Genomic DNA, 23,009 nt, shown 5'->3' with positions numbered 1-23,009 from the left:
CCGATTTGGGATTTTCCTATGCATTCGCCGTGCACAGCCCAGCACCAGCACCCCTCACCCTCAGCTCCCTCCGGGGCTGCCCTTTCCCTCAGCCGGCAGCTCTCCGCGGAGCAGGGGCCGGGCGCGCCCGGGAGCGCCGCCTCGAAAGCGCTCTGGAGGCCGCTTTGGCGGCCATTTCGCCGCGGATCTCGCCCCCGCTCCCTCCGACTGCATCCGCGCCGTGCGAGAGACCCGGCACAGCGCCGGCCCCCAGCCCGCGCCGACAGAGCCCTGGGGCGGGGCGGGGCAGGGGCAGCGCTTGCGCGGCGGGGCTGGGGCCGCCGAAAGTTCGGGGCCACGTGGGGCGGGAGTGGGGCGGCCGCGGGGGGAGCGCGTCCCGCAGACGGCCGGGGAGCCCCGCTGCGCTCGGCTGCCGCACGCCCGCCGCACGCCCGCCCTCCGGCCCTCGCCATGGCTCCCGCCGAGATCCTCAGCGGCAAGATTGTCTCCGGGTACGTAGCGGGGCCGCCCTGCCCGCAGCGCTCGCCCGGGTTCCCTCGGGCGGGAAAGTCTGGGAGCCGCGGGGGTTTTTCCCTTCGGGAAGGGAGCGCTGTAACCGGGAAGCTGAGGCGTGCCCTGGCGGCCCCCGGGTGTGCTGGCAGCGGGATGGGGCTGCGGGGGGGCTCTGGCTCTGTGGACGAAGCAGGTTTGGAGACACCCTAAAGCTTTTTCACTACGTTGCAGCCAAAGCCCGCTCCTTCCTGGTTGTAAACTGGAAGTTATTAGACGAAGTACAGTATTAAAGGTCTTAAGGAGAATGTAAAGTGCTGTCAGTGCTCCCCAGAAACCAGCGGTGCGTCTGGTGGGGTCTCTTTGGCAGCCCCAGCCCCAGAGAGCACCTGGTGACCGCTCAGCATCGATGAGATGAGAGCCCAGGCAGGTGTGCAGCCGCTGGCTGACCCACAGCTTCTGTGTGTGCAAGCTGGGCTGTTGGGACGCTTTACGAGCAGGAGTTGGGAACATGTGCTTTAGGTATGGGCTCTGTGTTCGTCCTGTACAGACATCGATTCTTCCTCTTTAGGGTAAAGTACGTTAATCCACGTGTTGGATAACGCATAGCTGAATGTTCACAGGTGTCTTGCCAAAGCTACTTAAAAGATTTGGGAGACCTTGAAGGAAGAAGTGTTCTCGTACTGTTCAGCATTTATTTAGGTGGCAAGTCCTGGGTGTAGGTGAGCTTGTGTTGTGTCTTTTAATTTGCTTGTTTTTCCTGCTGCCCCTCTACATACACATCTCTAAGACAGCCAGATAGATTTCCCTATCCCTGGGGAAAATGGCAGTGTAATGATTTTGTTATATTCTGTGCAAACAGGGTTTGGCTAGGTCGGTTCATTGGGTACCCCCTGTTGATATAATCAGGGAATTCAGACAGAAAAGGTAAATTTGGAAAGGTATAAAGCAGTCTCAGCAAAGCAGTTAGTCTTCCTCTTAGGTATTGCTGTGTATGACACAGCTACATGTAACCAACAGTGGAACAGTTCTGAAAAGTAGGCCTAATGTGCCTTGAATCTGAATATCCACTAGGAAAGGGTGCTTGCATGTTTTTTACCTGGTAATATTTGGGCCAGTACCACCTGTGTATTGCAGTCTCTCAGTCTTACGTGCTTGATTCCACCTGATCCTTTTGGCAGTGTTGAGCTCAGCAAACTCTGCAATGCCTGTCCCTGCTGCTGGTGGGACTTCATGATTTGCCTGTTGCAGTTTTTTTTTCTGTCATAGAAAGTCACCCTGAAGTTCAATACGTCCTGGAAAGATGCTAGTTTGGGTACAATGATCATTCATGTTAAAACTTTCAGCTTCCTTAGCATGGCGTGTTGCATTACTTAATTAATTTTGTCGATATAGGGGTGATGTTTTTTTAATTTCTGTTCATTCTCTGTATTACAGAAGCAGCTATAAACTAGCAGTTCTCAGAGGTGGGGACATTCATGATGTGCAGATACCAGGGAAGAGACTTGAGCTTTTAACGGGCACATACAGGAGAAAGGTTTGATTAACTTCTAGCACATCTCTTAAGGTGTTTGGCTGAAGTCTGGCTTCCTGAATCATCAAATCTTGACCTGAAGGAAAAATAATTGCAGTTGTCCAGCTGTCCTTCAGTTGCTGTATTTATGTCCAGTATAGCAGAAGCATCACCTGCTCCATGTGCGCCTTAGGTAGTTCTGCCTTTTCCTAGTGGAGTACTTGAAGAAGTCATGAGGAATTTGGCTGTGCACCCTGGAGACACCTGTCCCTTTCTTCCAGACCTCTAGAGAAGTGCAGGTCCAAAGGATTCTCACTATCCAGAGTTCACCTCCAGGCCATGAGTCTGGCGGCAGCAGCAGCAGAAGTGATAGGCATGTGGTTTTTCTAGGAATTTTCAACTGAACTGCCTGTTTTAGAAAGGGAATGCCCCTGGCTTTACATCAACTGCAAAACCTTTTCAGTTACTATCTTGTAGGGGGTGGATTTTGTTACTTTACCCTTTAATTGAGAAAAATGTTTGTTTGTAAGTCAGTCAAATATTGACAAATGAGGTGAATCAAACAAGTAGTGTTCCAGCTATGTAATGCTGTGTTTCTTTGTGTGTTTTAAATCAAAGCTCATAAGTATTGTGAATTTTCTCCTCCAGCCACCAAGTACCCCTTCCTCAAAATAGATGGAAAAAATACCTAATTCTTAGTCATGGCAGCTATTTAAAAAAAAATCGTGTAGATACTGGCATTCTTATTCTTGTGAAACATGTAAAGAGAATAAATACTTTCAGAGAGTTTCTTTACCTCCATAAATAAGGAAAACTTGATGAGGTGATAAAACTAGTTCCTACCTTAGAAAGTCTTGGAAGGCTCAGAAGAGGTACAAAGGAAAATTGACATTTTCAGTGGCTTTGAGTATTACCTGTGAGGATGGAGAGTGTAGTTAGGCTGGGCATGGTTAGGAGAACACAGCAGACATTGTTTTCTGTGTAGGATTTTGACGTTAATGCATCTCTGTCTAAGTCTGCTTCTGTCAGTACAAACAAGAAGCCTGGACAGTGTGTGAAATACATTAAGTATTGGATGAGTTATGCATCAGTCTAAGTTGGCTGGTTACCTCAGGGTGGCTTTCCTCTACTTCTCTGAGTGGCTGTTTAGTAATCCTGCCTTAGATTTTGCTGCAATTTAAATTTGCCTCATTGGCAAATGAATTACAAAAGATGAGTTATTGTATAACAGTACAGTAAACAAATGACTAAGGAGAGGAAGAGAAGCAGTGCTTTAAGTATGCATGATATGGCAGGTTGAAGGTAATAAAAATACAGTATTCTCCACCTTTTATTGCTGGTATTCCCTGATGAAAAAACAATCTCTGTTTCTGTGTCTAAAAGAGAGAGAGCAAAACATGGTAGTGGCTCTTCTTTATAGTTTATGTCCACTGCAGTGAGCTGTGTGTTCAGGCTTTACCATCTGAAAGAGCCCAGGTTTGGACACTTCTGGCTTGGCCTGAAGTGGTTGATAGCACCAGGGGTGGACCAACGTTTCTGGTCTGGAAGAGTGGCTGATGAGTTGTGATGGCAGGGAAGACTTAACACCCCTCACAGCCCCTAGGGATGGGCCAGGTAGTGCTTTAGGTTTAAAGTGCTCGATAAAATGATGATCAGGCTCAGCTTATAACTGGAGATAACAGTGCAGTAAACAACTCCTCAGCCTTTTCAGTCTGGGCCTTAAATGGGTTTTTTTTGGAGTTCCTATTGAAACTCCAGGTAAATCTAGTCTGAAGTGGAAAAAATTCCCTATTCTCTGAGCTCCCTTTTACCAGATCCTACCCACCATGTTTCAGGCTTGCACTGGAGGGTCCCACACTGTGGATAGGCTGAGTTAAAGTGAACTGCCAGTGCCACTGGGTGGCCCCAAATATGAGCAAGAACCCCATGTGTTCAGTGCTGTGCAGACACTGAATTTAAAAAAATGGGACCCTGCTCCAAAGACTTGATAAGAGAGAACACTGTCTGGTGGACAACAGGGCCACACATCTGTGCACATCAGCACCAGCTTATGGGAAAGGCAAAGAACAAGTGGGGACGGCCATGTCCCCTTTTGGAATGAATAAATCTCGATACCACTCCTTGTGAAGACAAATCATTGTAGATAGGTCTTAAGAGTGTTGTCTGGAGTGCTTGCAGCCGCACAAAGGTGGATTGAGTCCTTTCCTATTGCTCTTGTGTTTCCCATGATTCAATCACCCAATAGTAGGGTACTGTATGCAGTATCCATTTTGGGAAGCAGACATGATTCGTGTCATAGATGTTGCAGCATGGGAACATGGTATCATAACTCATCTTTGGGGCAAACTCTTCTAAGTTTTAAAGAGTCAGCTCTGTGTTAAACTCTGTTGTTCTGTTGTCAGCCGTCCACATTTGTGAAGTGCCTCAACTGCTGCCTGTCTCTCAGACCCACCTTGGGTTGAAGTTCTGGAAATGATGAAGAAGCATCTAAAAAAGCAGAAATGTCTTCCTGTATTTATCTGGTCTGAAGAGAGCTTATGGAAGTATTCGAGCTGACACAACCAAAAAGGTGGTTAAAAAACCTTGTGAGTGTGGAAGTGGTAGAAAGTAGCAGGCATTTTTCCTAGGAGATAATGACAGTGTGCCAGGAGCATGCAGTGGTGGAGCATGAGACAAGAGGGTGGGAGACTTGTGAACTCATTCCAGCTCTGTTGTCTAGATGATGTCTTCCTGCAACTGGAGCCATCTGTTGAATTGTCAGCAGTGTTCAGATGGTATTTCCCAAGGTATTTCCTATCCCAGTGCCACTTCATTGAGCCAGCCTGTGACTTCCCTCAGGAGAGATTCCTCTGTGCCTCCTTTGGGTACAAGTGGGATGTTCTGTGACAGTTCTTTGCAGCTCCTTCACAGCATTTTAAGATAATGCAGTTGTCCTGGCCTAGGACATGGTGCCACGGTGTTTTGGAGATGGGAAAGCTTGTTTTTCCACATTATGGTGTTGGTCATGGGAGCAACAGGAGGTGAGCAGTGGCAGTGCTGCAGGCTGCTAGGAGGAATGGCTGCAGGGACAACAACTCTGACCAGGATGGTGCAGGACCTGGGGAGGACCATCAGCCTCATGCAGCCATTTCTGCAGGGCTGCAGCAGGAGCATTTCTGCTGCATGTTTGTGAAACCCTTGGGGAATCTGTGATCCAGGCAGTAAAGCCAAACCCTCCTCTTTGGGGACAGGCATCTTCTGGAGCATCACTGTCTCTGAGGAGGTATTTGCCAGGTCCTATGTTTGGCACTGTTTGCATGGACCCTGGACCCTGTTACTCACAGAAGGGACAGAAACACAGCCTGGTGTCATCTTCAGTATGGTGCTGTGTGTGCTCACCAGCTGAGCAGTGTGTGTCCGTAATACCACAGGAGGGTTTGGGGTTCTGCTGACGTGAGAGCCATGTTCTCTCCATTTACAGCAGAGCTGGAGCAGTGTGGTTTGTCCTTTGTTTGAATTTCTGGGAAATTAACTTAATAAATTTAAATTCAGCTCATTGTTGCAGTCTACAGAAAGAAATGCTAACAAGTTCTTTAATCTTTGGAGCTGGCTATTGCACTGTATGCTTAAAACCATGTGCTGTCCTTAACCTGTGTGGACCCTGGACTTTTGTTTGCTGCATGAGTTTGTTTGTGGAAGGGCACGTGGGCACAGGGGGGGGCTTAAGAGCCAGAGAGAAGGCTTTTGGAGAAGTGGCCACATAGAATTGCAAATTTTTTGTTTGAAGACTCAAAAAAATTTTTGTAGAGCTAGTAAAAAAGTGTTGATTTATCAATATGAACTTTTATGTTTGGGTAGGCCTGAGGTCCACAATAGAATTTTGCAGACTGTGTGACTAAATAGCTGCTGGCTTGCAAAGATTATTTTTTATGGTTTTGGTGAGTCTAAGGAGTTAAAACAATGATTTCTTCTTTTTTTCTTGAATTTTCTCTCAAACCTTTGCCCCTGTGGTTTTTGTGGACACGGGAGAGCGGTGGTACCCAACGCTAGGTGGCTGTCTAACAAGTGATTTCTTGATGCAAGGCTCCTAAAGCAAATCAGCACTGACAGCACCACGTTTGTATGCTTGTATTTTACCCTTCTTCTGCTGAAGGGGAAGTGAGCCAGTGCCTAATTACAGAAAACGACAACAGTGTAACGTGTGAATAGTTGTGGCTGCTGGGTGTAAAAGCACCCTGCAGCCCTGCTTCACAGGGGACAGAGGAAATTGGGTGGGCTCATTTCTCTTCAGCTGAGAAGACTGGAATAAAAGTAGTAACTAAACCTGGGGCCCTTTCTAATTGGTTGTCCCTTACGAGGGCTTTGTTGCATCATAAATTATATTATATTTAATACTTGTTTGCATTTCTTTGTGTTTGCTGGCCACAAACCAGTGCTTCCCTTTCATTACTGAGCACCAGAGATTGTTCTCAGACAATCTCCCTCCCTCGAGAGCTGCCCACAGCCCCCACTCACAGCCCACGTGCAGGGGGTTTCTGATGCTCCTTGAGATTGCTGTGTTGTTGTTACAGACTCATGAGCCAGCTCAGGTGCCTTCCCTAGGGGCTTCCAGCTGGAGTGTAAGGAGAGGCAGTTGTAGATTTTGCTACCCAGCAGATGAATTTTTGTCACTTAAGCACAAAGATTTGCTGGTATAAGGTTTTCTATGACACTGTTTTCTGAACTCATCAGCTGGTCTTGATGTCAAGTCTTCTACAGAGGTGACAGCCAAAGGAAAGCTCAGAACTACTGATTCTTGAGTAAGGCTGAAAGCTGCTGCTTCAACTGTAGCTTGTTAAGAGACTTTGAACCACTTGACCAGATGCAAACACCTATAAATACTCTGAACCCACTCCTCAGGTACAGCAGAGCTCTGACCACGTGATTCACGATGCAGCAGGAGAGATGCATGATTTGGGATGTAGCTGAAGGCTGTGACTCCCTCTGAGATGAGACTTAAAACAGCCTTAGGGCTGCTTCTAGCTGGGCCAGCTGCAGCTGTCCCCTGGGATCAGTGCTGCTGGGTTGAGAGAGTTGTGTGCTGCTCCCATTTCCCTGTCTTCCTGCCTCTGGCATTTCTAATTTGGAGTTCACAGTTGCAGGGTAGAGCTGCCTCACTGGCTATCTGTTTTCTTGGAGTTTCCCTGTATGCAGGAATCACAGCCTCCCAGCTAGCATCAGCCATGTACTCTGTCCCTGTACCCTTGCTGTTCACATTTTTAATGTGCACCAACAGCACCTCCTCCCATCTGAGAAGTCTGGTTCCACTTGGGAAGACCTGGAGATACTGATTTGAGGATAGATGAGCACAAGGAGACTGTCTGTGTTTTAAACAAAAGGGTGTTTGGTTCAGGGTAGATTTGCTGAGTGTGATGGTAGCACCTTCTCATCTCTGAGAACAGGACACAGGATGGAGATCACATGGAGGACGGACCTGTCAAGCCTCTTGTGTTCTGTGAGGTTTTGCTTACCTGGCATTTGCTTTTGAGTGTCTCTTACATATGCAGTGCAGTGCCACAGCCTCCATCCAGTGCCACGAGCCCATGAGATGAACACAACTGGTCAGTTCTTCTCTCTGAATCCTGACTGCTTCTGGTGAGGAGACAGAGCAGTTGGGCCTGGCACCTTCCCTGCTGAAGGATCATGCCTGTGGGGCCAGAGAGTGGTTGAGAAATTAGAGAGGAGTGCAAGGCTGGAGAGAGGTGGTAACAGTGGCTTTCAAGCTGTCAGTGGCTAATTTCAGTGCTGGGTACTCGTTATTAACACATTCCATAGTAGACTGGGTATGAGTTCACATGTGAACTAGAACAGCTAATCAGTGCTCTGTTTCAAAGTTATGTTTTTTATAATTGTATCCTTCAACTTGCCTTTACTGAAGAGTTGACCTGAGCTGTGTACCAGGGTTTGGCAACTTTTCCTCCCCTCTCTCCACCTCCCATTTTCCTCCCTGCTCTATCTTTGGGTACCTCCTGCTTGTTTAGTTAGATCCCAGAGTTTTACCATTGTGGATTCATAATCCTTTACCAGGACAGCTTGCTTGTGTGACACTGACAATGGGTGCCTGTGGGATTCAGGTAATTTTAGTACAGCACAGGTGGAAAGAGGATTTCCTTTTTAGAAAGGTGTTTGAAATCCCAGGAGTTTCCATGCCAAATTTTGAACTTTTTTTTTTTTACCCTTGTATCCTATGAGACCATGAAGAGGTGTGTGAAGAAGCACAATGTGGACTTTAAAAAAATAAAATTATTTAAATAAGTTGGAAGGAACCTGTTTCCAAAGAGTCTTAGTGATTTATGAACATCAATCTTATTTGGAGATTGCTGGGAGCTGTGTACTTGAGGCATAAGTACATGTTTGCCAGTCTGCCCATCTGTCACCTTTCCAGCTCCTGACTGTATCAGAACAACTCCATCACTGTATCAGAATTCAGCCCTGTGATTAACTTCTACCTTGTATTTGTTTTCATTTTTTTTCCCCTCTTCAGGCAAGTGAGAGACAGACTAAAGCAGCAAGTTGCTGAGATGGCTGAGAAATTTCCAGGCTTCAGACCAGGACTCGCCATTTTGCAGGTATTGTTTTCTTTAATTACAGCTACAGAAAATATGAGTTGCTTTGCAGTGGTAAGGGCACAGCTGATGAGCTTCATCAAAGCTGCCTTGCAGTTGGTGGCATTTTATAAGGAGCAGAAGCCCTGAATTCTCTGTGGGATGGTAACACAGTCCTGTTACGCCTTTTTGCCAAGCATCAGGGCCCAAAATTTTTTTGGGGTTTTTCAATTGTTTTATTTCTTTTTTCAGACCCTGTTCTCTGTTGGAGTGTTGTGTTTGTGAAATAGTGAAATTAAGCTGCTTGCCTATTAAGAGCAAGAAATGCTTGCAGACTCTATTCCAAATCTCTACACTTGAGTGAGCCCCGAAGTCTGGCAGCTTTCAGAGGTGTTTGTACCAGAAATCCTCCAGCTGGGATGTTTATTAAGTGATTTGGTCTGCTGTTATGTCAAAATATGGAGAGATAAGAGGGGCAGAGGAGGGGAGGGAACCCAAACAAAACTAAAACTACCTTTGGCCAAGATGACTTTGAGTGCAGGGGATGGAACAACATCCAGTTGCAGAATTGGATATCTCTCAGAAGTAAGTGTTAGGAGTCTACACAGAAATGCTTGCAGAGGTGAAAAGCACTTGTCAGGTACAGGGGTTTGACCTGTGTTTGGCAGAATTTTTTTCCTCTGCAGCTATAAAAAGTGGGAACTCTTTGTGCTTAGGTCAGAAGGTGGCTAGCAGTAGTAAGTGTCATGTAACAGGAAGGAACTGTGTGTCCACAAAGGATTGGGGGAATATAAGTGGCTGCTTAGAGAAGTGACTTCTGTCCTGATTCAGTGTTTTGGGCTCCTGCAGAGCTTTTGGTGCCTGTCTGTGGATTCCAGTGCTAATACCACCATAGCACACAAAGGCCATGCTCCTCTTTGATGCCAGGAACAAATTTGTGCTTGTGTTTTGGGGTTTTTTTCTGGTTTTCGTTTCCATTAGCTTTAAGAAGATTGTCCCTACAGAAAATTTGTCTGCGGGTGCTTAGAAGGAAGGAAGGAGGGTCTTTTATTTAAAATTTAGTAGTGCTTTGATGAAAGCTGCTGGACTGTTGACCTCATAAACTGTCTTCAAAAATTGCTGTCTTGTAGCATTATTGGATCATTTTCATGGTGGGCCTGGATTCGGTCCTGGATTGTCTCAGAGTCCTTTACACGACCTGTTTGGCTGTCTGACACTTTTGTAAGCTGCCAAAGTCTGGGCTTGGGGTTCATCTCCTCCTACTGATATTTGCAGCCATCTATTTTTCAGTGAAGTCAGGACAATGAGCTGTTTCTGATACGTAGCACCCCACACATTATGTACTCTACTTGGGAGCCATCTGGTGTCCTCTGAGCTCAGAGAGTCAGTTAATCTTTGGCTTTTTGTCCTGAAGTCAGTAATTCCTTATTCACACAATATATGTTTGCTGCCATCTCCTGCTTCTCTGTCCTGTATGAGGCAACCCTTTTCCTAAATCCAGCAGACTTTACAGGGAGACAGCCCCTTTATCTATACCTAGGGAGGAAGAACCCCAGTGTGTTCTGGGGGGTCAGGTAATGCAGTCACCCCTGCAGCTTGTAATCTGTGTGAGAACCTGGGATAGCTCCCAGGTACCAGGGAACAGGGTTTCAAGAGCTTCCTTACCAGCTTTTCCATATTTGACCCCTATTTTTTTAAGGTTAGAAGGAGTATTACCTTTAACAAAACATACTGGATGATGCAAGTCGTCTCCTGAAATGCAGCTGTACTGTAAGCACCCAATACTGCCAAAAACTGCAGGCATTTGTTCCACTTGCTGATTTCTCTTTGTGCATCACTTTGTCCTTGTTTTGTTTTTTGTTTGGCAGGAAAATTCTCAAGTTTCAAAACAGCAGTGGAAGAAATGTCTGCATCAAAGCACACATGTGCATAAAATTAAGATTCCTGGGTATCAAAGAGGCCCAACTTTTCTGAAAGCAGTAATCAGATAATTGAATGTTATCAGCACCTGCTGATCATGTTAATTAGCTGAGGATTTAACTTCCTCAGATCAGATGGCAGGCAGTATTTTCTGCTTTGGAGACCACTGTGTTTCTAAGGTTTTTCAACAGATGCAAATGGTGTTTGTGCAAGAGATCAGACAGCTTGTCTTTAGCTGCCTCTTACTTGAAAGAACTTTCCTGTTAGCTCCAGCTACTTATATCCTCTGTCAGTGTGTTTTACAGTTATTCAGGAATAACTCTCTGTCCTTGATGTAGAGTCAAGGAAGCTGAGGGTTAAGCCCATCTCAGCCTGTGTCTCTATTCTGTGCTGTAATTCAACTGTCTTTTCATCCTTAGGTTGGAAATCGGGATGATTCAAACCTCTACATTAACATGAAGCTGAAGGCTGCTGCTGAGGTAATGCCTGAACTTTCAGGACTACTTTTTACCCTCCTACAGTTGGTCAAATCTGAATTCGAAAAACCAGATGCAAGTCAAATAGTTTTGTCTAAGCTTTTCCAGTATTGGAGGAACCAGTGCTGGCCTGAGTTCTCCGTTACAAGGATGTAGTGTAGGTGTGTAACCTTAAAGCCAAGTGGGGTCCTCTGGTCACAGCAGTGTGGATTGGTGCCACTTTGTGTGACCATCTCAGATTACATTTGTCTGAAGTGCTGATGTCTTTCCTGACCTGTGGCCTTGTCCTTATCTTCCCTGTATGCCTTGTACCTGCGCTTGCCTTGTGCTTGTCACAGGTACAACATTACATGCTACAACAGGGCAGGAACACAGATGAGTCCATTTTTCCCTAGGTGGTACCTGGCATTTCTGCTGGCATTTCAAGGCAGTGTGCTGTCAAGCAAAGTTGATGTTGTTCATGTCAAAAGGTGAATAGGATGGTTAAAGGACAGACTAAGAAGACAAAGCACTAATCTTTCTCTGATGGTATTTCTAAATCATAGAACTTGCAGCCTCAGGAACAGGAGATAGACCTGGGAAATGTGACAAAATGCAGCTGTGATTTAGCTGGATAGAGAGATTAACCAGATCAATTGGATGTCAATTCAGAAATCAGATAATTTCTTGTTATTCTCATTTGCAGATTGGGATCAGTGCCAATCACATAAAACTGCCAAACACAGCAACAGAAGCTGATGTAAGTAATACAGCCAGTGATGAAAAAATACATAACTTTGGTGTTGAGCTCAAGATATCTTTGCCCCGTCATTGTATAAAAAAGGGCTACTTGCCCATCAATATTAACTCATGAAAAAAGAGTTGGAACCTGATGAGGTGTTTTTGTGGTTTTTTTAAAGAAAACTAAAACACTACAATGTAAAATTTAGAGACCTTAAGAGCTATTTTTTTAAAATAAAAAAATTAAGTGGTTTATACTTTTCGGTGGAAAAACTAAACATAAAGTGCATATCTTTTAATCCAGGTAGGATTATGTTTTTTCCTTTGCATCAGTCATATTTCAGTTTATCAGCCATTAGTTTTGTGGTCTTTGCTGTTGTAGGTGCTCAAGTGCATTGCCTCTTTGAATGCAGACCCAGCTGTCCATGGCTTTATAGTGCAGCTGCCGCTCGACTCTGACAAACCCATCAACACAGAAAAAATAACCAATGCTGTTGCACCTGAGAAGGATGTGGATGGGTAAACTGACTTCACCCCTGGAGAGCATGACAGCTGCTCCAGAAAGAAACCTCTTTTCTTTAATTTCTCTTGAACAGTGAGGTTGGATATCTTACTTGGCCTTTACTCTTTCAAAATACAGCTTGAGTAGCATCAATGCTGGAAAACTCTCTAGAGGGGACCTCGGTGACTGCTTTATTCCTTGTACGCCAAAGGGATGCATGGAACTTATCAGGCAGACAGGTAAGGAGGTTTCATACATTATTCTTGAGTGCAGTAGTCTTCAATAAGTGTAGAAATTACACACATTGCAAGGCTCAGCTTCACAGCTTCTGCTGAGATACCACATTTCATCTCTGCTGCCTTAGATAGTAAAAGAACTAGGTTAAAATGGTCTTTCCTTCTTCCCTCCCAACTGCAATTCCCTACCACACACAGCAAAGCAAAATAGTATTCTGAAGTACCAGGGCCAGACTTAAACTGACCAAGACTCCAGGGCTGCCTGAGTTAGTGTGTACCAGGCTGCACAGTGACCTTTTTTGCTCTCTCCTGACTCTCTGTGGTGCAGGTGTCCAGGTGGCAGGGAAGAGAGCCGTGGTGATCGGTCGCAGTAAGATCGTGGGTGCTCCTATGCACGACCTGCTGCTCTGGAATAATGCAACAGTCACCACGTGCCATTCCAAGACCTCCACCCTGGCTGAGGAGGTAAGGGCAGGCTGCAGTTACTTGTTCCAGGCCACTGCTGCTCCGTGCACATTACTGCTCAGTGTGTTGCTGCTGTGAGTCATTACGTCTGGGGTGTCTTTCATCTGAATTGGTTTCCCAGTCCTGCTCATTGCAGGGTTATGTAAATCCTTCTGCTGGAATAGGATCTTGATTATTTTTGACACTTAATTAGAGGGGTTTAGTTACAACAATAAAATTATTATTTTTGTTGTCTTTGAGCAAGTGCTGAGAATTTAATCATCCCTTCCCAATCTCCATGTAGGGGTAGGTAAAACAGCATTTTTTTTTTGTTGTCTTGGGTTTTTTTTTTTTTTACCAAAAAGGCCAGGTGGTCTTCTGCTCTAATGGCTGAGAAATGTTAGGCCAGATGATTTTTCAGTTGGTTTGTTTTTTTCAGTCGATTTTCTATGACAGGGAGTTGGTACCATTTTCCTCTCAGCAGTGAGAGTGACAGAAATAGTGTTTTGCTGTGCTGCCACCTACTTGGATTTCGTAGAGCTATCAGCACTGCCAGGCTCTGTAGGCAAGTATTAAAGTTGAAGAGGGAGTAGGAGTGTTTGAATATAACTCACAAAGTATATCAGAAACACTGCAATGCTTCATGCCCTTAAGTTGCTGTTCAGTAAGACCATCATTAGGTTGATTAAAAATTGGTGTGCTAATACTTAATGAAATCTTAAAAATAGTTTCCCTGCCTTGAAGATTAAAAGAAAAAAATTCCAAGGGATAGCAGCTTCCTAAGCAAATGTGAATGAAGCAGTGCAGGAACTGACAATGAGCTTTAGTTGGAGTCTTTAACACCAGTTTCATGACTGAATTTGTCAAATTTACTGAGTAGTCCCTGAATGAATATTAGTGCTGAAATACAGTCAGTTTCCCCTGGAGTTGTGTGTTATGCAGTCCTGGACATGAAAAGCACAAGACAGTGCTGTCACAAGTGAAGTGCTGCTTAGTTCTGTGCAGGGGTTGTTCTTGGCTGAGCAAGATGAGTTCTTGCTGTCTGATGAGTGCTCGGTATATTTCTAGCACTGAATGTGCAGGGATATTTGAAGGGAGGAAGAGACGAATATTCAGAAGGCTTTAATTTTATCTAAATGTAGCCTGTATGATCCACTTGGGAATCATGGAGGAGTTCAGAGGAGGTTGTGAAGTGTTGACTAGCAATAGTTCAGGGTAGGAGTGTGAAAATAGGCCATAATTTCTAGCTTCAGGAATTTGTCCTTGCCAAGGAACTGGCAGCTACCTTTAATTGCTGACAGTGCCCTTCCATGCCTCCCAAGGCAATGGGTGAGCACAGTTTCACTGCAGCTGAAGCTGATCTAAGTTGCTGCAGAAGCAGCTCTGCATTTTCCACTGCCAGTGTGATACACAGTTGTTTGTTGTTTTTTAATTTTTTTATAGGTTGGCAAAGCTGATATCCTGGTGGTTGCAGCTGGTAGAGCTGAAATGGTAAAAGGTGAATGGATCAAGCCTGGTGCAATTGTAATAGACTGTGGAATTAACCATGTGCCAGGTGCGTGGGTAATGTATAACAAGTGGGGATGTGTTTGTTTGTATGTAAATGCAGTTGTTAAGTTCATGAGTACTGTTTCCTTGGTGTCTCTGGTCCATATGGACTTCTTTCTCTTGTAAGTCTGTCTTAATTAGTGATGGCAACCTCTGACCATGCCAAAGTCAAGAAACACTGGTCTGAAGTACTCTCCTAAAGGAGATCAGTGGCAGTTTTGATTCTGCCTTCAACAAGGCTGATGATTAATAGAGGAAGGAGGAGGCCTAAGATATATTGCAACAGAATATCCATTTAATTTGCCCCAGCTACATAGTGAAGTCTTGTCACTGTTGTCACTTCGGAGCGCTCGGCTTTGCTGTCATTACTTCGTGGTTGGATCTGAAGAAGCTGTTCTCTTTGAAATACAGAAATGACAAGCAGTCTCTTAAAGTAGCTGTGGATTTGTTGAATCACAGCATTAACTTCTTAGGCTTGAATGGCTGTTGTCTTGAAACAAAGCAGATTGTGCAAGAGCATTGGTGACAATGGCTCAGGCATAGAATAAAGTGCTTTAACATAATGGGTTTTAGGGTAGGGTTTCACTTAGCTGCTCCTTCCTTGTAAAGATGGTACAGACAGTCTGGCAATTTCTGTTTTCATCTCATTTAAAATCCAAATTACAGATATTGAATGATATGGAAAATTAGTCACTCTTTCTGTGCTACACCCACAAGGCTTTTAAAAGGTAGTTTTCATAATTAATCAGTCATTTTGTTGCCATTATTTAACAGAATGTAAAGAAATTTCTGTTCAGTGGTCCTGTTACTCAAAGTTGACATTAGACTGCATTTAAAAACATTAGTCCTCTATCTAATTAAAAATAAAAAGTCATCTGCTGTTGCTGTTTGTTGCTTGATATTTTTGTTCCAAGCTACCCAATCTTAGGCCATTTGCCAAAACCCACAGGGTCACTGCTGATGTGCATGAAGCAGAATGGTTTGGAGTCTCCCCAACTGACATGTTGCACATAAAATCCCCATTGTGTTTCTGATATATGATGGTATGACTTTTTTTCAGGCATTATGTGAGCTCTGAGGACACATCCCTGTTCCTGAGCAATTAGCCTGCCTTGAGCAGTGCACTGACATCTGAGCTTCTTGTACACCCAGCCCAGTCAATGTCACGTGGAATACACTTAATGGCATTGAGATTTGATAATTGAGACTTGATAGAGTATCATGGAAGTTGTCACATTTTGAAATGATGGATGCCACAGACTTTTTTTTTTCTTTCCTGTGGTTTTCTGAAGCTGCTGAGTTTTCCTGACTTTTTTTCGCTCTGGTATGAGAGACTTTTTGCAAAAAGTTTTCAGATTGATCTTTTGGGAGGTGACTACCAGAATTGTGGGAATTGCAGTGCTACAGAAAGAACAGCAGCCTATTTGCTGGCTTCTCCGGCTAAGTCACTCTGCAGATAGAATATTGCTGCTAGCTGTGATGGTGCTTTAAATGTGATAGGGTGAGAGAGCACATACATCTTACCACAGGTGTGAGTGCACCCAGGTTAGTGCCTCCCAGGTGCAGCTGTGAGTTGCAGCTGGAGGACATGGCAATCTCTGGATATGCCTTCGGTTTGCTAGTCAGGCAGATGCCAATCTGATTTATGAGGACATTAACCTCCTGCAGTCTTGCCAAGTTGGAGTTAGGACAAGTTATAGCCATGTAGCACCATATAATTGCAGCTGTGGTGCTTTTGAATGGAGGGTGGCCTGAATACTTCCAAGGGTGCTGGTTTGGAGGTTAGAAGAGACACTTCAGCCACATCTGGCTTTGTGTTCATGTTTACTACAATGAACAGAATTGCTTCCAGGTCTCCAGGTAGACAGAGAGGAAAAAATGATCTCCTGAAACCTATACTAGAGCAGACAAGTGTCTCTTACTTTCCAGCCTGGATTATATTTGACTCTCCCCACTGCTGCAGCTGGAGAGCTGGTCTAGCAAATACTCTGAATGCTTTATTCCAGGCCTGTAGAAGTTGCTTTGCTGCAGAAAGGGAAAGCAGTGCAGGTAGAGGATATTCCCAGAGATGGCAGTCCCTGGAATGTCCCTCTCTGAATCCTGATGGAGGAAGCAACTTTGTTCAAAATTCTCTGCTATGGGATTTTGCAGCCCTTGCTAACAAGGAGCCTTGAAAGTGGAATATGAGAGTGGCTTTTTTGCAACATGGTTACAGTGTCACTGATACTCCCTGTAACTAGTTTGTATTTTTTAAGAGTAGGATGGTGAATACTGAGAAGGTGAAATTATGGGGAGAGATGGCAAGTATTGCATGTGAGCTTTCTTTCAAAAGAGTATTTTGCAGGTAGTTGAATAGCTCCTAGGCTGTGCTTGGCAGTGCTTGGTGTGAGATGCAGAAGCAGGGACTGGGGGATTGTTTGGTGTGTGCTCATCTCTATGTCTGTGTAATAGATGAGGTAGTTTGGAGTGCCAGCTTGTTTTCTTGGGCCAAGAGCCTTCCTGGCCAGGATGGCTGATGAGCCTGCTTGGCATCCTTGGAAGAAAATAAAATTACATTATTTACCTTTTGCAGCCTTAATTAGATTGGTCTCTAGGGGGGAAGGCCAGACTGGTCTGCAGTTCAGGCAGCCAAGCTGATAGCGGCTGCAGAAACACTGGTTTAACAGCTGCGATGTTGTTCAGGCTTTGAGCTTTAGGGAGAAGCAGTGTTGCTTAAAACACAGCAGCAAAGCGTCCAAGCTGCTAATTGTCAGTAACAATGCAGCTAAGAAATAATGTTGGCAGGAGCTGCTTTTGTTCTCTCTTTGGTTTTAACATAATCAGCTGTTCAGGAGTTTGGTTCCTCTTCCACTCCTCCCCCTCACCAGATGTATATGAAAGTTATTGATTGTGTTCTGTTCAAACATACACTGATTGTATGCCATATAATATTTCAAAACAACATCAAAATCTATTTTCAGGTTTTCACACTGTTTAGAAGCTCCCTAGAGTCCTTTATCTGAAGTGAGAATCTGCCATTCCAGGAGCAACTTAAGTTTTCTGGTTTTATGTGCTGTAATCAGTGACTTGCTTAGATGACTGTGCCAGTTTACTAGTACATTTTGTCCCTTTCTCTCTTTATGGTTGAGCTTAAAGGTCACCACTGGAAAAAAGGGCTGTGTCTGCTTCTAAATTGTCAGGTCAGGTAGTGCAGGAGGATATAGCAAAATATTTTGCCTGAGAGAAAGCTTCAGTAGGATAATCTTTCTTAAACCACCTGTGAGGTTTGTTTTGACAAGACTGATATCTATGAACTGCAGTATTTACTGGTCCATCGTTAAACTAGCAGTGATAATTGAAAAGCTCAGCACTTTTCTGCCTTCAGTTTCTGTAAAGGCAGGTGATTTCATTCAATAATAATGCCCAGATGTCCTCCAGAATGGAACAGAGCAAATGTAAGCCTGGGGGTTTGGAAGCAGTCAGCCATGTTTCATCTCTCACCTCTTCTAGACTGTTGGTTTATATCTCATTCAAACTGCCCTGTGGGCCATGAGCTACTGAGAAAAGACTTGCATTCTCCAGGAAAGGGAGATCTGGCTGGCTGAGGATAAATGGTGCTTAATGGAAGGATGTGTTATATGAGCTGTTGACACTCTGTGAATGAAGCATGATGACAACAGCTTCATCTTGTGATGTTGTTTTAGCTTTTTAATCTTTCTTTGCAGCTTCCTGGGTACTCAGCTTCTATTTTGTTTGCCCCAGCAGAATTAAAGACTTCAGCTTCAGTCAGTGCTGTCTCCTCTGTTGCTGTGGTGAAATGTGATGTGTAACTTACTTTTCTCCTTAAATCCCCAGACAGCACAAAGGCCAGTGGAAAAAGAGTTGTGGGAGATGTGGCATACACTTCAGCAAAGGAAAAAGCCTCCTTCATCACCCCAGTTCCTGGTGGTGTTGGGCCTATGACTGTGGCCATGTTAATGCAGGTACTGTGGTCGTCTCCTCTGTGTTTGCTTTGGGGGATGTTGCTGCTGACCATCAGCACACTACCAAAGCAGCTGGTACTCCCTTCTTGCTCTTGCAGAGGTCTAGTTAGGATTTCTAACTTCTAGTCCAGACAATTTGGATTCAGTTAACTGAGGAAGAAGATGGACTTCAAGGAAATGCTAGAAGAAAGGTTTCTGGTTGGTTGTTTTTGCGGGAGTTTGGCGGATTTTTTAGGGGTTTTTGAGCATGGTTGCTCAAAACCATAAGAAATGGGCTTGTCTTAAAATGTTCTGGCTGTAATTCTGAAACTATCCATAGGGTGATTGTATCCAAAGGAGAGTAACAGTATAAACCGGCTCCCTCTGTTTCCGTGCTTTGCTTAAGAGACCCTGCTGGCACAGAACACCCAAAATAATCCAGCACACTGCAAGATTGGTAGAGAGATAGATATGGTGGGATTTTTTCTTCTTAAGAAAACTGCAAGCAGAATCTCGTTTTGGATTATTAGCAAATGCTTTAACGAAAGCACTTTGGTTTAATCCCAGACTGAGACAGATAGGAGGGGCACACCTTTCTGGTCTCTTTGTTAACCAGCGTGGTTCATGCAGTGGTGGTTGCTTTAATGTATTCCCATGCTCATTTTAGAGCACTGTGGAGAGTGCGCAGCGTTTTCTGGAGAAGTTCCAGCCTGGAAAATGGACCATCCAATACAACCAGCTTACCCTGAAGATGCCTGTTCCAAGGTAATGCTTTCAAATCAAGCTGCTGGCAGTATTGATGCAGTATAGTATTCACTTCTCTTCTCAGGCTTTGTGTAATATAGGGCTTACATGTATGTAGACTGTAGCTGGGATTGAAGTTTGGAGAGGATTAGAGAGAAAGCACTCTTAAGTCTTCTTGAGGGAGCAGAGCTAACCTGCAGTGGTGCTATCTCTTGAAGTGTAGTCAGTTTCACTGGGGTTATTCTGATAATGCTAAGACTCAAACATGGACTTTCACAGACTTCAGGCCAGCTAGATGGTTGCTGATTCAGGAAACAGTGAAAAACTTGTATTTTGGAAAATTTTCAATCTGGCATGCCAAAATCCTAATATCTTCAAATAGAAGTTGTTGGGGTCAAGTCCCCAAGGAGCAGCTGAAAATATGTAAAATACCATATGGGATCATAACACATTGCCTACAAAAGGGATTTGGGGAAATGAGGAGTTTGGGGAGAGGGGTTGTTGTTTGGTTTGGGTTTTGCCTTTTTTCTTTATTTTTAAAAAGGCAACTCTGAAGATGTGTCTATTCTAATGTACCTGATATTGGTGGGTACATTGATTCATTTAACTAAGGGGTTTAAAGGTTGAGTTCTAAAATATGGATTAGGTGTTTTGTAGTTTATGCCATCCAGAAGCAGGGAATTTGGGGTAAGTCCTTGACTTACTTATAAACTCATCTTGCTCTTTCTCTTTAAGTGATATTGAAATCTCACAGTCTTGCGTGCCCAAGCCCATTGACCAAGTTGCAAAAGAAGTTGGCCTTTTCCCTGATGAGGTGGAGCTCTATGGCCAAACTAAAGCCAAGGTTCAGCTCTCAGTTCTGAACCGTCTGAAGAACCAGCCAGATGGCAAATACGTCGTTGTTACTGGGTAGGTGTTTGCTGAGACATCACTTACAAGATGAAAAGAGATTTTATGAGCATGGCTTGTTGTATTTTCTTTTGGTAGGGTGACTATATGAGGTGCTCTGGGTTTTCATAAATCACACTGAAAATGTAGTAGTTTGGGAAGTAGATTGATGACTTGTGGCGAACAGTGGGAATGTAGCTTAACGTTTCTCTCCAGGAGATGAATTGTTTTGGTCTACAGGTCAGGGTTATGAAGGGTAGACTGGTTGCTGGCCAAATTTCTCCTGGTCTAGTAGCCTGCCTTCAGTAGGAACAAGCAAATTGTTTCAGAGGAAAGTTGTCAGCAGTTATGTGATAATTTGCCAATCTCTTTCCAGTTTTGAACTGATGAACATTAGCTGAAGTCTGAGCCTGTTCAGAATTTGAATTCTCATTAACAACTGCGATCACTGGGTGACTGTTTTATGCCTGGAATTTGATTCTCACCCTCTACAAGGGTGTAATTGTGTCTCTTCTGCTTTGTTGCTGCAGAATAACTCCCACTCCCCTGGGAGAGGGGAAGAGCACCACCACTGTTGGCCTTGTCCAAGCCTTAGGAGCACACCTTCACCAGAATGTCTTTGCCTGTGTTCGGCAGCCTTCTCAGGGGCCAACTTTTGGCATAAAAGGTATGATTGTTCTGTTGCTTGCAGTTGGCCTACAATGGGCAAAGATGACATTCAGAACTACTATTCTGCTGCACTGTAGTTTTACCTTATTTCTAGTTACAATTGCATTTATTTTAAGAAAAAAGAGCTTTAGGTAAGTTCTTCAGTTTTGTCTTCGAGGTACTGTGTTGGGATTTAAACTCAGCTGCCCAATGGTAGCTGCCCTCTTGGAGCTGTTAAGCAAACATGTAACAGCACTCTGGGCTGGAGGCATTGGTGTGGTCTGACTGTTGTCTCTCTGCAGGTGGAGCTGCAGGTGGTGGCTATTGTCAAGTTGTCCCCATGGAAGAGGTAATTCTTTATACAAAGCCTCATTGCACTTACAGCTCACAGACCTTGGAGAGATACTGCAGTCAGATAACTTAGAAAATCTATAAGTTGATGACTCTAGTGTAGCGCTTGCAAGAACTGGGTCCTTGATTTCAGCAAAGCTTTTTTTTTTAGCAAACAATCATCCTTGGCTTGTTTCAGAAGTGTGCCTTCATGGTAAGGGAACTTCATAGAGCCAGGAATTCCCAGTTCCTCTATTCCCTCCCCTTCTCTGCCGTGAATTGCTGTATACCCTGGAGCAAAGTACATCCTGTACCTCATTTTCCCAGCACTGAAATGAAGATGATAATGATTTAATGCATTTTGGAAGAATATTGCATAGTTCTGTCAGCTGTGGTGGCCACTGACTCTTTCCATGAGCTATTTTGGTGTACTTGTGTTTTAGATTACTGACATGAACTGGGAAAAGGGAATTTGGGAATCAGCAATGCTGAGACCTCAGCCTGTGGGGGGCTGGCACTGGAGCATGTTTGTGGTGTGACTTGGCAACAAGTGAAATTCTGTGTCTGGAGGCAGGGAATTAAGAAGCACGTGTAGCATGTGCTCTCGTGCCTCTCTCAGTTCTCAGAGTAATTGCCTGTAGAATTGTACCTTTGTCTCATGCACTGTAGATTGACACAGGACAATTTCAGGAAGAAAAGCAGAAACTATCAAAAGGGCTGTTTGTTCTAATTGATGCAGCAAGTCCATAAAAGATAAAGATGTTCAGGAGGCAGAATATTGATTTAGTCATGTGCCAAGAACATGTGTGAAGGATAGATGTGACAGGAAAAATAACCTCCTCCTCTTTGGGAGTGTTAATAAGACAAGCCAAAATACCTGACTGTGTGCAGCAGTGGGAAACAGCCACGCTCTAGGAACCAAACTGGCTGGGATGACTTTCTTAAAGTATAGTCCACATGGTACAAATACACATAGTTTTGTGGGGGTGTTTTAGTAAATGCACATCTGGTAAAATTAAAGAATCTGGAGTCACTAGTTACAATAATGACCTTGATACATCATTTAATAATTCTGCATGCAGCTTTCATCCTATGAAAAAATATAGCCAGTGAAAAACTTTTGAGTCCATACTTCAGAACCAAGGTAATAATAATTGCTTCTTGTTGCATGTATGCAGAATGAGACAGCAATTAGCATTTACGAATTAGGATTTATAATCAGTGTGTGACTAGCTGCATTCTGTTTTAGCTTTGTGGGTTTTGAGACCACAGTAAAAAGGCTTCAATAAAATGGTATTGTAAGGTATTCTGTCATATCACCTTTTCTAATATCCCCTTTTCATCTTCTTTCTTTGCTGCTTTGCTAGAGATGAAGAGGGTTGTTTTGACCACACCTTTTACTCACCTGCCATAATCATTTAGGTTGGAAAAGGCCTTTAACATCACCACGTCCAACCATTCCCCTGGCACTGCCAAGCCCACACACTAAACTGTGTCCCCAAGTGCCACTGCATGTTTCTTAAATACCTCCAAGGACGGTGACCCCAGCACTTCCATGGGAAGCCTGTTCCCATGCTTGACAACCTTTTCCATGAAGAAATTTTCCCTCATATCCAATCTAGATCCTTCACCAGCTTCACAGCTACAGTGCAGCCAGATAACTCATGTAGGCAAACCCACTCAAACTATGTTTTAATGAGATAGAACTAAGAAAACTACTAGCAGTGTCACTGTGTAGTACGTGGTCTACAAGTTCTGCCTGTGATTCTCTGTTTGGGTGGTTACCTTAAGCAGAACTCTGTGCAACCACAGCTCCACTGCTAGTGCCGCACAAGGTTGCTAGTTCCAGTTTAGCTCAGATTCCCTTGTGGGAGCAGCAGCCACTTCAGCTAATGTATGTGTAAAACCTGCTGTGCAAATGAGGGGGTCAGGAGGAAGGTGAAGGAGGAGCAATGCAGATCACAGAATCGCAGAATGTGCTGAGTTGAGTCTTTTTAAGTGTCAAGGAGCCTGTGAGAACTGTTCTGGTAGAGGGTAAAAGAAAAAA

At 44.2% G+C, this 23,009-nt stretch overlaps 1 protein-coding gene across 2 annotated transcripts in view; it reads left to right on the top strand.

Moving 5' to 3' along the window:
* Positions 1-361: 361 nt before the first annotated feature.
* Positions 362-23,009, top strand: part of MTHFD1 (methylenetetrahydrofolate dehydrogenase, cyclohydrolase and formyltetrahydrofolate synthetase 1) — a 40,746-nt gene continuing 18,098 nt past the window's right edge. Inside the window, exons 1-13 of one of the 2 annotated variants that reach the window (XM_042048390.1) lie at positions 362-491; positions 8,505-8,589; positions 10,905-10,964; positions 11,647-11,700; positions 12,064-12,200; positions 12,322-12,422; positions 12,748-12,884; positions 14,307-14,418; positions 18,246-18,373; positions 19,020-19,117; positions 19,832-20,005; positions 20,515-20,651; positions 20,935-20,981. In XM_042048390.1, the coding sequence (XP_041904324.1) occupies positions 451-491; positions 8,505-8,589; positions 10,905-10,964; positions 11,647-11,700; positions 12,064-12,200; positions 12,322-12,422; positions 12,748-12,884; positions 14,307-14,418; positions 18,246-18,373; positions 19,020-19,117; positions 19,832-20,005; positions 20,515-20,651; positions 20,935-20,981 (1,311 nt within the window). In that variant the 5' untranslated portion in view covers positions 362-450. Of the gene's footprint in view, positions 492-4,524; positions 4,572-8,504; positions 8,590-10,904; positions 10,965-11,646; positions 11,701-12,063; positions 12,201-12,321; positions 12,423-12,747; positions 12,885-14,306; positions 14,419-18,245; positions 18,374-19,019; positions 19,118-19,831; positions 20,006-20,514; positions 20,652-20,934; positions 20,982-23,009 lie in introns of those variants that run through there. The other variant, XM_042048391.1, reaches the window with a different exon arrangement.

This window comes from Corvus kubaryi, unplaced genomic scaffold (assembly GCF_017639235.1).
Source record: "Corvus kubaryi isolate FWS band 111438036 unplaced genomic scaffold, C.kubaryi_AGA036_p1.0 66, whole genome shotgun sequence".
NCBI lineage: Eukaryota > Metazoa > Chordata > Aves > Passeriformes > Corvidae > Corvus > Corvus kubaryi.
Note: the sequence above shows the minus strand (reverse complement) of the source record. Positions and strands in the feature narration are given on the sequence as shown.